The sequence below is a fragment of the Dinoponera quadriceps genome, unplaced genomic scaffold (genome assembly GCF_001313825.1).
Source record: "Dinoponera quadriceps isolate SergipeBrazil2010 unplaced genomic scaffold, ASM131382v1 scaffold616, whole genome shotgun sequence".
Lineage (NCBI taxonomy): Eukaryota > Metazoa > Arthropoda > Insecta > Hymenoptera > Formicidae > Dinoponera > Dinoponera quadriceps.
Window position 1 is genome coordinate 544,743 of NW_014555184.1, and position 18,671 is coordinate 563,413.

The 18,671-nt window shown below is 37.8% G+C and overlaps 3 protein-coding genes across 3 annotated transcripts; all 3 read right to left on the reverse strand.

Annotated features, from left to right (window-relative positions):
* On the reverse strand, positions 1–6,238 carry LOC106743300 (uncharacterized protein KIAA0556-like). Its single transcript, XM_014617008.1, has 14 exons — positions 4,249–6,238; positions 4,061–4,183; positions 3,460–3,968; positions 2,960–3,309; positions 2,729–2,866; positions 2,394–2,531; positions 2,167–2,320; positions 1,846–2,108; positions 1,576–1,759; positions 1,138–1,299; positions 818–957; positions 629–730; positions 425–534; positions 1–334 (listed from the first exon to the last, which is right to left on the reverse strand). The coding sequence occupies exons 1-14, from the start codon at positions 4,341–4,343 to the stop codon at positions 223–225; spliced, it is 2,580 nt and encodes an 859-aa protein (XP_014472494.1). The 5' UTR covers positions 4,344–6,238; the 3' UTR covers positions 1–222.
* Positions 6,239–6,334: 96 nt separating this feature from the next.
* Positions 6,335–9,076, reverse strand: LOC106743301 (monocyte to macrophage differentiation factor). The gene is made up of 4 exons (XM_014617009.1): positions 8,883–9,076; positions 7,114–7,359; positions 6,742–6,994; positions 6,335–6,640 (listed from the first exon to the last, which is right to left on the reverse strand). Exons 1-4 carry the CDS (start codon positions 9,074–9,076, stop codon positions 6,386–6,388), a joined length of 948 nt encoding a protein of 315 aa, XP_014472495.1. The 3' UTR covers positions 6,335–6,385.
* Positions 9,077–9,941: 865 nt separating this feature from the next.
* Positions 9,942–18,435, reverse strand: LOC106743317 (chromosome-associated kinesin KIF4). The gene is given in 12 exon segments (XM_014617039.1): positions 9,942–10,564; positions 10,678–10,851; positions 10,972–11,166; positions 11,995–12,129; positions 12,246–12,373; positions 12,448–12,742; positions 13,401–13,767; positions 14,036–14,927; positions 15,004–15,269; positions 15,569–16,004; positions 17,808–18,033; positions 18,260–18,435. Coding segments are annotated over 11 exon segments (3,165 nt in total). The 5' UTR covers positions 18,260–18,435; the 3' UTR covers positions 9,942–10,513.
* Between the last annotated feature and the right edge of the window lie 236 nt (positions 18,436–18,671).

The window sequence follows — 18,671 nt, forward strand, 5'->3', positions numbered from 1 at the left end:
ACACACACACACACACGAGAACTAAATTTGACACGAAATTTGTATATTAATTATTAAAATAACGTATGATATACAGAAATTATTGTACATTTTAAAGTGTATATGATACGTTATTATAAAATTATTCAGGATGTATCACGAAGGTGAAAAAGTTTTAGCAGATATAACACGCACAGTTTTATTATATACGTTATACCATGCACAGTTACGTATACAGTATAGTTATGTTTCCTTAAATTGTAAAGATGTATGTGGACGAAGAGATGGATCCGGCAACGAATTAGTGCCTGAGGTATTTCTTCGCAAATTCAAGACTTGATTCTCTTGCTCTGAGCTATAATCCCATAATATATCGCATGTAAAATCATTCTTTTGATATTTCAACAGACTCGCAATTATATTAGGGCCTATCAGCGCAACTTACCGATTTACCACGTTCTCATTGTTACCACTTTCCTTCACGAACGTTACCAGGCCGTACGAATTATGTTTATCTAATGTTCCATTATAAACTAACAGATCATCCACCAATATCTGCAAATTAAAGATATTTTTGTCGAGACCACACAAGTGATAAAATTCGGGGAAATTGTAACAAAGATTGTTTTCTCTAATTCGTTTCTCTTACTGCAAATTCTTTAACTCTTCTCTGCAGAGTCTTTCCGTAATTCCATATCTTGATCATTGATACCGTAACAGGCTGATAAAATATTAGATACACACGATTCGTCTGAAAGGCAATGTAACGGAGACAGTTAACTCGGGAGTGGTTCAGCTGTGACTTTTTTAATGTGAAATTTGATTTATTTCTACTCACTTGTCCAGGGAGTATCGGAGCCAGCCAGGAGTGACGGCCGTCTTTCGTATTGTTAATTCCATCGATAAGTTTGCCCGGTGTGCGAATGTCGTTATCTATGCCTTCTATTATGTTAACGCTCTCGGGGAACGCAGCTATATCTGATGCGAATTAATTGGCATTAAGACGCTATCACAGCAGACATCGGCAGATAAGGTAAATTCTAATTGTAAATAATATTTCGCGATTGCTTCTAATTTTATCTCTAAGTGTGGACATGTTTCTTGATGTTGATTTATTAACTTTTAATAAACATGTAATCGAGAATGATTTGAACATACTATCGGTAGTTAACTTGATTTCATTCCCGTAACTGTCGTATATCTGTATCCCATTGAGGCCGATATAGTAAGAGTCTCCCCATGTAGAGAAAATTATTATTTGATACACAAATCCCTGCGGCATCGACGGGGCCTCGTAGTTCGAGTCCAAAGAACCGATCTCTAAAATCACACACTAATTAATTTAGATAATTCTACCGCAGAAATCGCAGATTTGTCTTAGGAGAACATAACGATCGAGAAAGTGACACGACTTTACTCTTGCTACCTCTTCAGTTATTATATGTTCCTGATATAAAAATCCAAAATTCTGTTGAAAAGTGCTCGGTGAATGAATGAATGAATATGTTCCTGATACAAAAATCCAAAATTCTGTTGATGAGTGTTTGGTGAATGAATTTTCGACGATGAATGTGATGAAAGATATTCGATACGCACCTTCGGACTTGATTAAATCGTTAGGATGATTCGAGAGACATATTTGGGAAACGGGCTTTTTGGTAAAATTAACTTCCTGGGCGAAATCGTAATGGCATGAACCCGGTGCGCGTCTCAACAAGAAGCCTTCGAAGTTCTCATCGTGTAATATCTTACCGTCCAATTTGACTAACAATTGTTTCACCTAAGCGAAGATGGAATCTTTGAAATTCGATTGTTACAACTATAAAGTCTCATTTCGACATATAATAGGTATGTCAGGTATCTTACTCCGCAATAAGATAGTTCTAAAGATGCGTTATAGTTCCAAATCCGCATTCCCGTCAGACACACGTTTGTATTGAAGATGATGGTTATTGTAGTTCTCTTATTCGACGATACATCCGCTAACCACATGTGATCCATTTCCATGGTAATATTATATCCGTCGATCAGTCTCGTTAAATGCATATCACCTGCGTTACAGTGTAAATTGGCGTTTACTAACGGGACAGCCACACCTTGATCTCCGATTAATTCTATACCAGTAAGACCTACGAATAACGTCAATTAGAGTGCGTCCGTTATAACGCTAATTATATGTTTGCTTACCTATTAGATGATGTAAACCCCAATTCGAAATAATAATTAATTCAACTTCTTTACAAGACAGAGCATTAGAAGATGTTTTGTCAGTTCCACCATTCGTGGATAAGTTAGAAGAATTTTCAACGGGATTGTTATTTTTATGTCTTGCTGAAATAATCTGAAAGAATTGTTGCGTTTTACATCACTTTTTTAAGTGAACTTCACTGTATTAATGCAATTAGCTCTCTCACATCGTTGATCGTTGCTGTGATCGGGCGAATCGTTTCCGTCTCCTCGGAGTCTATTATTGCATTATTGTATTCTATGAAGGTATTATCATGTTTTGATATCATTTCCAGAATATTTTCATCCGTCGTAAATAAAATAGTCTACATCAGCCAATATTTGCATGCGTTATGTATCAAATTAATTTCAAAATACATTACTATATATTCGATAAGAAATTATAGTGAGAGCGAGTGAGTCATTTAACTTAAATAGATTTTCATGCGTGATAATAATGTTCATCTAATATTTAGGGGAACTATCTTCCATAATCTGGTATTTATTCAATTAAACTTCTTACGTCACCAAAAGAATCGAGACTGCCCAGATCATCCCCCGATGCTTTAGCAATTTCTCCGTCAAAAATGTTAACATTATCCAATTTAATAATAATATCTTTGGCTCCCCTGAAGGAGTGTATTCTAGATTTATTATAATTCTGGGAAAAAAGAGGAGATGGTTTCAACTGAAACTTCTATTTTTTCACCCTTACGTCCGCCGATTATTTTGTGATTACTGTAAAGAACTTTACCCATATCCTGATCATTGCTACGGTGATCGTGTATTCGAATATTATATAAACATAATGGTGGTGACCATTTAAATAAGGCGTTAGCCACAAATTCGCATCATCCCTTGTTCGATTAATACCGTTGATCAAGTTGTGTACAATGTGAGGACCATAGTCCTTGTCTAACGATTCAGTGGTCCCTGTTGAATCCGCATATATCTCTTTTATTTTCGCCGGTTCTCCGGTATTTGAAAAGATTTCAATACCGTTGAGGCCTACGTAATGTTTGTCACCCCAAGTCGAGAGAATATCAATAACTAATGTGTCGCCAGATGGTAATTCAGGGATAATGAAATTTCTGTTGAATTTCTCTGCAAATAATGTAAGTTAAATATATTGTGACAATGAAGGCAACGATGTAAGAAAAAAAAATAAGAACGGAATAATAAGAGGTAATGTTTTATATTCTCAAGTATTTGTGTAAAACTGTAGAGATGTAAAATTTAAAGATAAATACCAACCTGTTTGCACATCAATGTTTGATGTATGTTGATTTATATTTTTGACGAAATCATCTTCAACTGAGATCTCAGAATTAGGATCTTCTTGATGTTGTTTGGATAATAGTTTTAACTTTTCTTCATTCTGTACACTAAATGTTAAATTATTTAAGTAGTGACTGTCGTCTAACAAGTGCAATCTTGGATCTGTATAATTGTGAACCGAAGGATGCTTAGAATCAACTTTTTCGTTGAAAGACCCTGTATTGTTGCTATGACTTTTAGGTGTTAAAGGATTGCCATGTTTTTCCATCTGTTTTCTTTCTAAATACGCATCCAATTTACGAAAATCCTCCTTCGTACGACGCTTTGCACTCACAACAGCTGAAGAGGCACGTGTTCTTCTCTGTTTAATTTGTACCTCTCCGCTTTTCGGTGTATTTGGCAGTGATTTGCTTGTAGATGCTTGCAATTTAATATTGCTGTCATTATCATACAGACTTTTTAAATGTGTACTAGCTTGCGTGTCTCTGTAAATATTGAAGGAGAATATTGTCCTCTTTTTTTATTATGTGAAGAAGAATACTATACTATATTTTTTTATAGAACATAGCGGTCTTACGGATTGTTGTCTTCCTTTCGAGAAGAGGTATTCTTAAAGTAGTGTTGGTCATCAATTAAAAATGCTTCTGCTTGTGATGTATATGATTTGGCATCGCAATTTATATTCAGTTTTCCTATGTCGCTAATAAAAAAAAATAATGTGCATCGTTTTGTATGCAAAGACAAGTGTGAAACAGTGATACATACTCAGTCATTTCCAATAACCACGATGGCATATTGATCGTGCCATCAGGCAAGGATGCAGTCTTTTCCTCCATCTCCTCGTGTGTTACATTATCCATATTTTATTTTCTTGTTTTGTCACTGGTAATGGTCGCGCCTCGCCCTATCATCCAAACGTATCTTGATAATGATGGCTTGTCAAGCTGAATCGCGCGTGTGATCTAACGTCGAACGAGAAAAACTATTCGAAAACATAATTCACCTTTCACGTTCCGAAATAATACAAGAACAAAGTAATTTTCATGATTGCGTCGAAATAGATCGCAACTAGTAGAAATACTTATCCATTGTCGACTCTTTCTATTCTCGCCTTGTTTGCCACTATCACTATGGTAACCTCGGGGGTGTCGACGTCTATACGTAATCTCGAACGTTCTAATGATTAATGCGACTGGTTATTATTCACGCACTGATAAGTCAGTTTAGCGGAACAAGATATACGTTTTTTTCGCTAATATATAATTTTTTATTTCTCATTAATAAGAATTACACTCATATCAGGAAGCATACCTATGTATGACAGCAATGCTACATATTATTCCACAATATCCTTGGTCCACTGCAAATCACAAGAACAAAAACTACACAGTGAATGAACTCATAGTGAATAATCACTTTGTACTTTGTTTCTGGCGATATCACAATACACACGTATATCGCAAGTTAACATTTTTGTTACATTAATAAGCATCCTTAATGGTACTTGACGATACTATACATGATACATACGCACAGGGAGCATGTATTATTTATTTTTAATAGTACAATTGCAACTTAAGTAAATATATACAAATGAGATAGTTCTGTAGTACACGGCTACAGGCGTAAAAACACATTATTATAAATAAGTGATGTATAAGATAAAAGTATGTAACAATACAATCATTACAATAAGTATCATGATTATTGAATCTCATTTGCATTGTCAATGTATACATATAAATTAATAATAAGAGATCCAATTTCATATCATAGTGCTCGCAATTATTATGTCAATAATAAACATAAGGGTCATTGTTCAACAATGTTACACTATATATTTTACAAAAAAAAATAATATCTCCTCATATACTTGAGCATATAATATAATATTCTTTTCTTTTCACGCGGTGATACGTCAAACTACGCACGTAACATTATTTTAATTAAATTAAAACAACTTATAAATTATTATAATTTATTCAAGTGATATATAAGGTCCGTTTCTTTTTCCACACGAAAATTGTACCATAAATAGAATATGTACGTGTATCTATGTCATGTCTGCATGTATATGCATTGGAAAACCGACTGCGTTAAATAGATACGAATGTGAATTAAATTTTGGCACAATTACATCTGCAAACAGAAAGACGATTGACACGATTTCGGTAAAACATATTCAGTCAATTTGGTTTCCATTCACCAGTAACGAGCTATTATGTAGCGCGTTTACACTTCGTAAATCCTAATGTAAAGACTTTTATAAAACTTATACAATGTAAAACGAAATAGCGTCTGTTCGAAAAATAATACCTGTATATTGAATGGTACAGGCTATAAATCTTCTTTCTTACAATAATTTGGCATTATTCACGAATGCTGACCTCAATACTAACGTACTAAAACACATGCGAAAGATACAATTTTTGTCGTAGACATATCCGAACTTGTAATGCAATTAGTAGTAATCGAGTCGTATGCGCGTGAATAATTACTGTACGACGCCTAAATTTCTTTCCTTCGTTCTAATATAAACATTCATAACACATGAATCTAGTCTCATGTGGCTGTGTCAGGTACTTAATTAACAAAGTCCACGGTTATTACATATTTACACATTGCACAAGTCTTTTGTTTACCGACTGATTTGGAATAATTAGGAAAACCCGACTATGTCTATATGCGGTTGTAAAAGCCACGATTCGGGATATAATAGTAGCCATCGTTAAAAATCAATTTGATCTTATCAAAAGCTCTTCTCCAAATAGACAGAGAAATCAAGTAGTATCCTTCTATCGGAATACAAAGGGTTTCACTCTTAGAAACTGCTATGTTTTAGAATCTTTAGTTTTTTTTTTTTTTTTTTGGAAGAAAGTTGTAGAAAATAGTATACAACACCCTATAACTCTAGATGTGATTTCAGTATGTTAGACATCGATGGCATACTGCCAGATGGTCCAAGAAGATTCGTCGAGTCTGTCTCAGGAAATACATGGCTTAGAATCGCATAGTAGTGGAATCCGGCAGCTGCGGCCACGAAGAGATGCCAGATCGCGTGCGCGAAGGGTATTCGACCGTCCGATTTGAAAAACACTATACCCATAACGTATATCAGTCCGCCCAGTTTCAATTCCGTGATATTGTAATAGTTATACTGCAAAGACAACATTCCGTGGAAATCACTTGTCGCAACTTCCTCGCCTCAAATTTGCCGATCTGAATAATCCCGGACAGGCCGTGTTGGTTTTTACTTACAACATTGAGGATCGCAACGCTAGGTCCGATACCCATAACTACGTAGAAAAAAGTCTCAAGCATCTTGTATTTCTCGTGGAAGATCTGCTGGTAGACGATGCCCATTATAGCCATGATCCAAACAACGTATCGCATCGCGAATAGAAGCTCGTCGTCCGAGAAGTGATCCACGTTCAACCATGGGAAGTAACTGGCGGCTATGAAGATGTAAATCATAGCGCGATCACAGCGATGTAACGCGTCCTTCAGTTGCCTGAAATTGTTACATAAATGTTATACGTACAATGTAAACGCACGTTATCGTTGCGTAAGTAATGACGATAAGTAACGGTCCCGAAGTGGATATACTGAGGGAAACGAAATAAATGCTACCTGTTTTGATTGCAGTAATGTACGCTATGGAAGAAAGTTGACACTGCGAAGACCAGAATCAAGGAAGTGCCGTATACACAAGCGGAAACGAGCTGTGCCCATGTTGTTGAACGGCGTACGAGCTCGATACCGCCTACTACCGAAGGAACAACCCATACTCCATGAGTCATCACATTTGCCATGTGCTCTATAGTTGTGGGAATATACGCCTCGTTCGTACATGCTCTTGGATTCATCCATTTTATCCTGCAAAGAATCGCTGTTTGATTTCTCGCTTGCAATTTCTCCCTCGACTGCACGCTCTATGTGAAGCCTTATGAAGTCGAATGCTCGATCGTCGGTGACGGTGAAGCTACTCTTTAATGTTGTAAATGTGCTCTTTGTCACGCGGACAAGGGAAGTGAGATGTAACATTTATAAAATTGAACAATGACACGACGAAGAGAGAGTTCCTTTTCCTGAAGATCTATTTGTGACGTTCTTTTTTTTTACCGTTACTAATACGACAGAAGATTATTACATAAGGAATCACACAAAATGCTTCTTATATAAGGCGAGACCAGATTACTATGACTGAAATCTAATTAAAGGCATGCAAAACAGATAATGAAATTGGGGTATTCCGACGTCACATTACGCCACTTCGATTATATCAATGCTAACATAGTAGATCAAAGACCCGCATAACTGAATGATATATTTCCAGCATGAAGCTTAAATCGGCATAACGCTAAAATACATGCGTATGTCTAAGAGAAGCGTATATTACAATTTGCACGAGTTAATATATCGACGAATGGTACCTGTTTGTTGATGTATTTTGTAGAGGAGACTTATTCCGTACAATCCAAGCTGGCGGTGTGAAATACTTTGTCGTCTATACCACTAAGATGATCCGCGGCGGTTTGTTGACTGAAGAGACTGATCTTTCATCCCTCTAAAAGCGGTGCTCGTGCATTCTGTTAAAGGTCTCACACTATCCGATGCATGCGCACGATTTCGAATATATCTCAAGCTGAGTTAATAGCATAATAACGGCAAAGTTAATGGGTAAGCTCGAACGCAATGTGACTGATAATGAGAGACTTCTATATTAACAGAATACAGTTTATCTCGATGCGCTATAAGGTCCCCTCTAACTCGTTATGTATCTAATGATAAAGATTTTTAACTACACAACTGTACAGCATGACGAACGAATGACAAATATTATGGTAAACATTTACCAACATTTATTGCTACTGTCCACTAAAAATACGAATTTAGCTTATGACATGTTGCAATCACAGCTAAGAATATATTCAGATATCTTATATGTAAGAAGCAGAACTGTCATATAATTAGCCGTTAGGGTACCATATTATTTCATGCAAATAGATATTACCGGTACATATGAAACGCATGCGAAACGCCCAAGGCAAGTTCCAAAGATGCAGAAATGTAAATTATAATGACAATAAAGGTCGAATGATTGAGGAGCAATTATCCGAAGTATGACACGCTAATAAGCAATAAATAAGTCATGTTTTTCTTCCGTTTGGAAGTGACGCAAGTTCGCGTTTTGCAAAGCACCGAAGATTGGCAAATCCCGAGGATTGATTTACCCGCGCATATGCCACAATGACGTACACGCGAACCTCGCATATACCCGTGTCTCGTCTCGAAGCTCGTGACATTTTCAAAATTAGACTTACACCACTTCCAAACATTTTCGGCTTTAATATAACTGCACTACGCTATTAGGTACACTACACATCGGTCCTTCTTACTCTTTGATCCGTTGCAGTTGAAGAAAATTTTTGATGGGTGCCGTGACGAATTGATGAAGGCAGGTACTGGCCATGGTGTCGGGTTGAGAGATTTGAGCGGATAGGCGGGTGTACTCGTCGATACCCGATGAGTATTCAAATTTCTCGGATGCCGGAGCTAACGATGTAACAGCTGGCTGGCAAACATCTTCCATCGCATACCGATCGATTTGCAACGATTGACGTTGGGCATCGCAAAGTAGGTGAGTGACGACAGGTAAGGGTGCCTCACGGGAGCTTGACGATTTGTTCTCTCTGAATGAACGCGCGCGAGAGAGAGAGAGAGAGAGAACTCGCGGACTCGTTTCGTCGTGTTCAGCCGCAACTTCCAAAGGAAGCCACTAAACACGTCGGAAACACAGTCCGCCTCAGCTCACCTACTTTCCCCCACACTGCACCGGGTATCGACGGACACTGAACACCTCGCCACTGTCAAAGTCCATCTGATCCATCGGCCCTCGGCAGCCTTTTATATTATGATTGCCCGTGCACGCGAGACACAATTGGACGAGAAATAACATTGATTCGCTGACAAGTCTAAAGAGGGACGCAACGAAACTGATTGGTTACGCCATATTGTGCGCGCTCCCTCCGCCCATCCCTCCGTCACATTGAACGAATACTTTACCCGCTCAATGTGCGCTTTGTTAATATTAATTTATAGACGCACACCATTTTTATGTTCTTCCGAGAGTCATTCGATCTCGCCTTGAATATCTTACGTACTGATCGCCTTGAATATCTTACGTACTGATCGAAATATTGAAAATGGACCGTCTCTTGCCTCTTCTAACGAGAGATTAACATTTCCCAGTTACTCGCACGGCCTTGTAACTGTCATTTTCGATGCAAGAATTTAATTACGCGTGCGCTAAACTTTGATCTTATATAGGGTGTCGCTCAGAAATCAGTCAGTTCGACATCGAAAACTTGAGAAATCCATTGAAAGAGAGAGAGAGAGAGAGAGAGAGAGAAAGAGAGAGAAGGTGCGAAAAGAGTTGGATAATAAAAGCACTTATTTCTTTATTCGTCAGTATATCTTCTGAGTGATAAAATGTAAACTAGTTTTCATTGTTGTATAATCATTGAATGAATAATAGTGTCATTTATATAAAACTAATAGAAACGCGAGATAAATGTGTTCATGATGAAGACAATTGTATGTACACATGTGACAAGCACGATACTAAGAGACTTGAGATGAATACCATAATCAACAAATTAAAGACTCAAGATCGCAAGCGTGCTTTCGAAATAGTACGCTTGAAAATGCAACACAATAAACAGGAGATCGTTTTCAAGAGAAAAATGGAGGAAGCGCTTCCTCCATTTTCCTCTTGTAAATTGCATCTTTTACTTATGACAGTGTTTCAAACGCTTAGAGGGGCGTAGGCACGTCACTTAGTCGTTTGTGCTCGAGCGAGAGTTAAAGCCATTGTTTTTACTCTCTGCCGTTACCTATTATCTAAACTTTCTAATAAATAAATGCATACAACATAAATTCATCGACAAGGATATATCAAAACGCAAGCGTTTGTTACAACGAAACAGTTTTTCGACATTTCGACAGCTTTTCCTCATTCATTTCTTATCTAATTAGAAATCACTTCGTTCTCCATGATATCCGAGAACAGCTCACGCAACTGAAACGATTGAATTTAACATTTAAAATGTATACGCGCGTGTACATGTACACAATAGTTAATATAATAATAATAAATAATAATAACACTAACAAATACGCGCGTCAACTTACGTCTTCTTGGTCTCTATTTTGACACTGTTCAGGATTACAGTTACAATTGTTGCAAATAATATTATTCTTGCGACACGAACATATCCGTGTAGCGCATTTTGTTTTACAAGAACATTTTATATCATTAGTTTCTAATTTATAAGTCAACCGTTGCACCGAGAGCTTTGACTTATTCTATAAATAAGAGAATCACACTTAATTATTCCTCGAATCTTGATCGATGACAAAAGTTATCGCTACAATTCATATCTACAATAGAGAGCGATTGTAGTTGATCACAATTGTTATTTTTACCTGTAACTTCTGTATGCGATTGTAAAGCGGTGTATTTTTCCAATCGGGATCATTCTTAACGTCGTCTTCTTCCATGGTTAAACTATTATCATGCTCTGCGTAAGTATTCTCAACGAAAAGATCCAACGGATTTTTCTTTCTTTTGACCTCAGATTTCGTTTTGTTTTCGTTGTTCAAGTTACTTTCTTTTAAGATCTACAGTGCAAAGTAAAAATAATGTAATATATGAAAATCGGCTCTCGGCTCTCGGTTGAAAATCGGTCTAACCAAAGAATGAATATTGAAAATGCAGTACAGTAAAAAATGGTCTATGAATTAAGCACAGCTATAATATAATTAAATATTAAATATTAATATTATTCATATGTCAGCGGAAGGACGACGAAGTTTATATTAACCCCTTGACATACAATGACGAGTCTGACTCGTCAAGCGCTTTTTCGATCTGATTAATAAAAATCCAAATTTCAAAATAAAATGTACTCTTTCTCAGCTTTCACGTAACTGTTCAGTTGAGCGAAATTAAATAGTATTTTTTGGTCGCATTAAGTTCCATTTAATTTGTATGTCAAGGGGTTAATGGCAAATCAATTTCGAGTTCGCACATTTTTCAAATTCTTAGAACCTGGTCGAGGACGAGTATTTTTCGCAACATTTCATGGAGTTTGAAAAATTCCAAAAATAACACATAATGGAGAATTATTATTCAGGATTAAAAGGATTCGCTCTGAAAGTTATTCTCCATCTCTAAAATTTATTCTCCACATCCGCGAATCCGAAGCTTATTCGACGCGTGCATATTAATATAAGCTTTATTATCATCCCGCTGATATAATAACATGAATATTAATATTTAATTTAAACACTACAATAATCGTGCTTCAGCTTTTATAGGCCATTTTTTCTACAAAAATAATAATAATCTCTTACCAATTTTCGTAAAATATACCAGAGAAAGAATTGTGAAAAAAATATATATTTTTTTTAATATTTTACTTAACATAGAAATTTGTATTTCATTACCCGTTGATTCGATTGTGCTGATGTCTCTATGCTGTTCGAAGACACGTTAGATGTATTTTCCAGGGAATATGTCTTGTTGTCCTTTTCCCTTTTTATATATTCTTCTAATTGTGCTTGTAGATTTAAGTATTTGTCCTTAAGGTATTCATTAGTCGTTTTAATTATCAGTCCACATCATACACAAGTGCACATATAGTATAATGTAACATATATAATTTTGTATCTATATATAGTGATGTACATATACTAACTTTGAGTTCGTTAAATTTGTAACATTGTTGCTTCCTCTCTTGTCCGACCAGATGAAATGCCGTTTGACATATGACCTTGGCGTCCGCAACGTTGTGTATTCTGTTCCATCTTGTACTTGCTCTGGTTTCTGAAAAAGCAATCTGTGAGTGATAAACCACACTTATATTTAGAGTAGACTGAAATAATATTCAAATATCTAACCTTGGTCCGACTCGACAATTTCTTTCTGAAGATCGGCGATTTGCGTATTACGCAAATCTATTAACACTGTAAGAGTTGCACACTCCTCTTCATCGGGATTGTTGCTTTTTTTCAATTGCTCCAACTGATAAGACAAGGCGGCTCTGTCTTGCATCAGTTTTTCAAGAGACAAGTTCGCGTCTATCGTCGCCATTAACACTTCCAATTCTTGAGCCACCCACGTTTTCATCTCATCCTTACTGTTAGCCTTTTTCTCTTGCCGTTCCATCGCCTTCTTCTGCATCTCCAATGCACCCTACGCATAAGTTGTTCGTAGATTGACGCTCAGATTACGAGGTAAGTAATATATTATTATTTTCATTCAAATAATTAAGTAAAATATCCGGAAAAACAAGGCAATTCCATGTTGCGGATCGAGCGAGTCTCGCCGCCGTAAACGACGCGTGTCGCGAGACGGCGCGAGGCCCGCGGGTGGTTCGCTCGCGGGCAGCTATAAGAGAGCGCTCCGCAAGAGAGAGCGCAAACCGCTTTCGTCTTCCACCGCACTCAGGTCGATGGAGTGGTGACCGCTTTCGTCTTCCATCGTACTCGGGTCGACGGAGCGGTGATCGCACGCTTCGCGTGCATCTTTGATTCTATGCGTTGGATATTTGTAAGGTCATCTTGGTAGTGGATTGCCATTAAGTACCTGAATATTATCTTGGTACTGGAACATCGTTCCGCATTCGTGGCCGTGTGCGCAACAGGATCTTACGGTCGGAGGACCGAGAGATAATTCCGCGGAGCAACTCCGCCGGACAATTAATCGGGTCCCGATTAATTCGGTGTCGAGCGTAGCTCGACGAGCGCGATCGTCCCGCGCGTCTCCACCGTTTCGGCAGAACTGAATCGGCGCTCGCTCCTACGCCCCTCTGAGCGTTTGAAACACTGCATAAGTAAAAGATGCAATTTACCTTTAGCCTCTTGTTAACGGCGAACGCTTCCTCCATTTTCCTCTTGAAGACGATCTCCTGTTTATTGTGCTGCATTTTCAAGCGTACCATTTCGAAAGCACGCTTGCGATCTTGAGTCTTTAATTTGATGATCTCCTTCTCCCGGGACTGTTTCCACTTTGTAAAATTGTTCGCGTCGTTGCGCATCTGTCTAACGAGTTTGACTCTGGCTTCTTTCAACGATTGTATCTCGTCGGAAAGAGTTTTGATCCGTTGATCCTGCTTCTCCTTCCCCTTGATTATTTTGTTCTGCTCCTGACATTTGCGCGTCAGCTCCGTTATCTTCTTTTCCAATTCCTGTACTTTCTTGCGACGTGTCTCGGCCAATCTGTACAAAGAACAGTGCGGAAATTAATGTTACACTTGTAGACGATCAAACAAGGAATAAAGGATCATCTTGAAGCTTATGAATCAGGGACTCGGCATAACGTGTCCCAAGGAGCACGAGGAACTCGATGAGAAGTGCAAACATACGTTACAGCATAATAAAGCTTCGAGATATGACGGAGAAATTGAATTTGAATTTGGCAGAAATCGTTATCGTGCACGAACAAGTTGAAATAGCCGAACAGGCTCGCAAAAAACTTATTGCTTACTTGGATGTAATGTTGCGTGCATGAACTGCTTGTAAGTGTTCCTCTCTTTCCGCATGCAGCCTCTCGATTTCCTTTTCCATTTCCGCAACGTCCCGGTGACTTTCCGCAGTTTGTTGGGTGATACTTTTCATCAGCTCCGACACAAGACTCTCTTTGAGCGCCAGCTCTTTATTGATATTTTGAACCTCGTTATTTCGTTCTGCTTGTCGTAACGTATGCTCCTCTTCCTTTTTATCGAAGTAATCCAAGCTATCCCCGACATTGTTCAAATCGCCCGTATGTACGCATTCCGCGTCTTCTTTTATGAACGTCACAGAATTCTTAGAATCCACGGATATCTCGTAATTTAGCAATTCCTCGGACGCCTTTCTCTCGTCAGTTTGAATTTCTGCACACATAAAACAAGCGTCAAATTAAAGTATTGTCGAGAGAAATTAAGTGAGAAAAAAAAAAAAAAAAAAAAAATTTTANTCTTTCAATTTGTTGCGTCTCTCAACGTCGATCTCGTGACAGATATCAAACTCTTGAAGAATTTGCTTAAATTCATCTAGCACTAACGCCATGGCGGATCTGATCTTTTCACGAGCCTGTTCGGCCATTTCAGCTCGTTCGTGCATGATAACGATCTCAGCCAAATTCAAATTTAACTTCTCCGTCATATCTCGAAGCTTATGTTGTAACGTACTGCACTTCTCATCCAGTTCCTCGTGCTCCTTGGGACACGTTATACCGATTTCCTGATTCATAAGCTCCAACCGCAGTTCCTGAGTCAATTTGTTCAGCCGATTTATCTCCGCAACCTTCGGATCTTGATTCACCACAGGCTTATTCTTTATCTTGCGCGCGCGATCCGCATATCTCAAAGTACTGAGAGTTTCATCCAAATTGTAATCTAATCGAATGATTTCTTCTAATTATAGCGATACAAATTAAGGTGCAGACTATATTATCCGTATATGAATACTAACCGGCAGGACTAACACAGGCAATCATGAGAGTCATGGAATTACCGCCCAAGGAATCTTGTAACAGTCTCGTAAGTTTGCTGTCCCTGTATCCGATGTAAGAGCCAGAAGCACCATCACCGAGCTGAGAAATGACATTGCCTAAAGCAAGCAGTCCTTTGTTTATATTTATACCTTCCTTAAACCTCTCCCCTGTGGCTTGAGTTTTTTTACTACGTTCGGATCCCGCTAAATCAACGAGATGAAACTTTGCAACAGTCTCTGTATTCCTGTAAGAAAAGTAATAATTTCTTTATATTCGAGGATATAATGTTACAATATTATGGCTTATGGTCTTGAGACTTTCGCGACGTTCTGCCAATGTTTCGCAAATATTGTAGTTTGCATTATCGGGGCTTGGAGCTCTGATACTGATACAGTATGATTACAGCTGATTTAAGACGCGGCATACCTTCGGAAGCAACGCAAATGGATTGTACCAATGGCCGCGAAAGCCTCAAGACTAGTATAAATTATATTTGCTCTTAATCGACGATATTAAATGATAAAGAAACGACGAGTCACTCACGGGTCATTATTTTTCTGCTGGCGTATACAAATTGTAAATATCGCATGGCTACGACTACTGTGGGCGTTCATTGCAGTTGCTCCAGTTACACGACCTGTGGAGCCCTGGCTCAGACATTCCAGTATCTCTTCGGCATTTGTCACTTCTTTTTCTGTTATACGATCGATTTTTATGCTCCTCCCATCTTCCCTGATGTCCACGATGGATTGACTTCTCTGTTTATCAGACAAGAGATCGTACAATTGCTCTTGGTATAATTCCATGAATGAAACTTTAACTTTAAAGCTCCAATCTTCTTTTGATTTAATCGTCTTGAACATGTCTTCTACAACTCTTGGTATAATACCCTTTTCTTCGACTCCTGTGTAATTTGTACCCATTGAATGAGTCTTACCACTACCAGTCTGACCATAAGCCAATATTGTAATATTATATCCTAGAATATAAGGAAATTATTACTTATATTCCTCCAATTTAACAAGAAAGCTTCGTCCATTTTGACCCTTTCGCTACGACGGGCGACTATAGTCGCTTGCCACAAATCTCTGTTTATCTCCGTAAACTATGTTTACACTGAACTTGCAGTTTCGATGTTACTTCATTAGGAAAATATAGCTCTGCCCATGCTTTATGTTTTGAATCTACATTTACGCGCACAATGTCACTGAATACAGCTTTACCTCACTTTGTCTCCATTCGCAACGTGTACACTTTTGACGCGGGATGCCGTTCAGCGGGAGAATTCCAGCGGCGAGGACCGCCGTAGCGAAATTATCAGACAAGAGATCACACAATTGCTCTTGATATAATTCCATGAATGAAACTTTAACTTTAAAGCTCCAATTTTCTTCTGATTTAATCATCTCGAATATGCCTTGTACAACTCTTGGTATAATATCCTTTTCTTCGACTTAGAATGTCTGAGTAAATGTAGACTCAGAACATGAACAAAGCATGGGCAGAGCTATATTTTGGCGTCTTGCGGAGAGCGACTATAGTCGCCCGTCGTAGCGAAAGAATTAAGATTATATATATTGATACACTCATAACAGAAAAATTATTAATAAGCGAGGAGCAACAAGGTTTTCATAAGAATAGATCGACTTTAAATATCATATTTATCGTAAGACAAATAGTAGAAAAGCCATAATAAACCAGTATTCTTATGCTACATAGATCTCACTAAAGCATTCGACCGCGTCAGACTTAGTGACATCATCGACGTCGTGAGAGAAGCGGACATCCCGGAAGAAATTGTCGGAGTAGTTGAAACACTTAACAAAAATATTAAAACACAAGTACTCGTCAACAACACTCTAACGGGAGAAATACCAACATCAACTGGACATAAGACAGGGAGACTCCCTAAGCCCGCTCCTTTTTAACATGATAATGGATGAAATCATAAAAGAGGTAAAGGACACAGGTAGAGGATACGGAATTGATAAAGAGGAAATAAAGATAATATGTTACACGGATGATGCAGTAACAATCTCCGAAAATGAGGATGATTTGCAAAAACTATTATACTGGTTTCACCTGACGGCAAAACGCTACAATATGGAGATCTCTGTACCAAAAACGAAGGCACTTGTAGTAGCAAAAGAATCCGTTCGATGCAAACTGGCATTAAATGATGAGGTGATAGAACAGGTAATGGCTTCAAATATTTAGGAGTACAGATAACAGTGTATCAGGACAGAGTTAAAGAAGTCAAAGGACAAACAAACAAGGCATCAAGAATGTCAGGATGCCTAAAAAATCTGGCATGGAAAAACAACTAAATGCGCCGTAAAACCAAAACTAAAATATATGACATGTGTACAACCTATAATGACATATACTACCGAAGTCAGAGTCGACACTTGTAAAACCAAAATGATGCTTAGGACCACTAAAATACGAATGCTGAGAACAATCACAGAATATACCTTAAGAGATAGAATGCGAAATACATAGATCAGAGAGAATGTGATACACACGACATCTCAGGTGGATCAAAGGAAAAGAAAACAAACACGTATCCAGAATAACAGAAAAGAGAACAGCAAGAAGGACAAAAGATGGAAAACAGCAATACGAATGACCTCAAGACAAAACATCCAAATGATGGAGAGACAGCTAGATGTCAACATTCCAAGGGGTCACTTAATCTAAATTTTTTCTAATCTTGGAAAAACAGGCTTCAAGTCTACATCACAAGGAAGAAGAGAAGAAGATATTGATATGAAATTTTTACCTTGAAAGATATTGTCCAGTAATTGTCTAATAGCTACATCATAAAATTCTTCTTGTCCAACATCAGGAGAAAAGACATAATTATATGTAAATGATTTGTTGCTGTTGAGTATGTGAACTTGTGGTTCTCCAGGAATCACATCCAAACACATCTGACATCCTTTCTCGATCTCGCTTACCACTAATGGACGGATACGTAAAGCAACGCGAACAGTATCATCACACATCTGGAAGGATATCGTGTCAAGCCAGATATGTATAAGAAAAAAACAAAGATATAACACAACAAATCTTTATCATTGAATATTGCTTCTAGAAAAGAGACGTTCTGTACGTTCTAGTTCTAGAAAATTTGTTGATATATACTTAATATATTATAAGAAGCTATGGTTTTTAATCGAGCTCAAAAAGATATACCAGAAGCCCATTTCTCGTTAGAAAACTATTACTTACTTTTAATATTTGTGTCAATAATTTAGCTGATTTATCACAATAAACGTTTGTGATATGAAGGATCCACCAAACCAATTAAATACAGCAAAAGTATCACCAAAATGCTACAAAGTTGATGAACTGCTCGGACGCCTTCGGATCCTGAGAAGAAATGGAAACGTTACATTTCAAATTTCTTAGAGGGAGAGGGATAAGCTACTTAGAGGTGAAGAGTTACAGAGCGACAACTATAAAAAGGGAGGGAAAGAAAGTCACTAGAATCACTAAGTTTACTTAACGCTTGCTGCACATGATGTTTTTCTTTGTAATTGGTCCATTTCTCTGCGTTTCATGCGTGTTGTATGCGGAATGTGAATGGATCTTTAATACACTGCACTTTGGTGTAGAAAGTTCAAGGAAAGATGCAAGCGAA

Coding starts and splice junctions, on each gene's coding strand:
- LOC106743300 (XM_014617008.1), bottom strand. CDS start 4,343: ATGGATAATGTAACACACGAGGAGATGGAGGAAAAGACTGCATCCTTG. Junction 731..817: donor CTCCGATACTCCCTGGACAA/GTGAGTAGAAAT, acceptor ATTGCCTTTCAG/ACGAATCGTGTGTATCTAAT. Junction 535..628: donor GAAGAGTTAAAGAATTTGCA/GTAAGAGAAACG, acceptor TTTAATTTGCAG/ATATTGGTGGATGATCTGTT.
- LOC106743301 (XM_014617009.1), bottom strand. CDS start 9,076: ATGGAAGATGTTTGCCAGCCAGCTGTTACATCGTTAGCTCCGGCATCC. Junction 7,360..8,882: donor CAACTGCAACGGATCAAAGA/GTAAGAAGGACC, acceptor GATTCTTTGCAG/GATAAAATGGATGAATCCAA. Junction 6,995..7,113: donor CATTACTGCAATCAAAACAG/GTAGCATTTATT, acceptor TAACAATTTCAG/GCAACTGAAGGACGCGTTAC.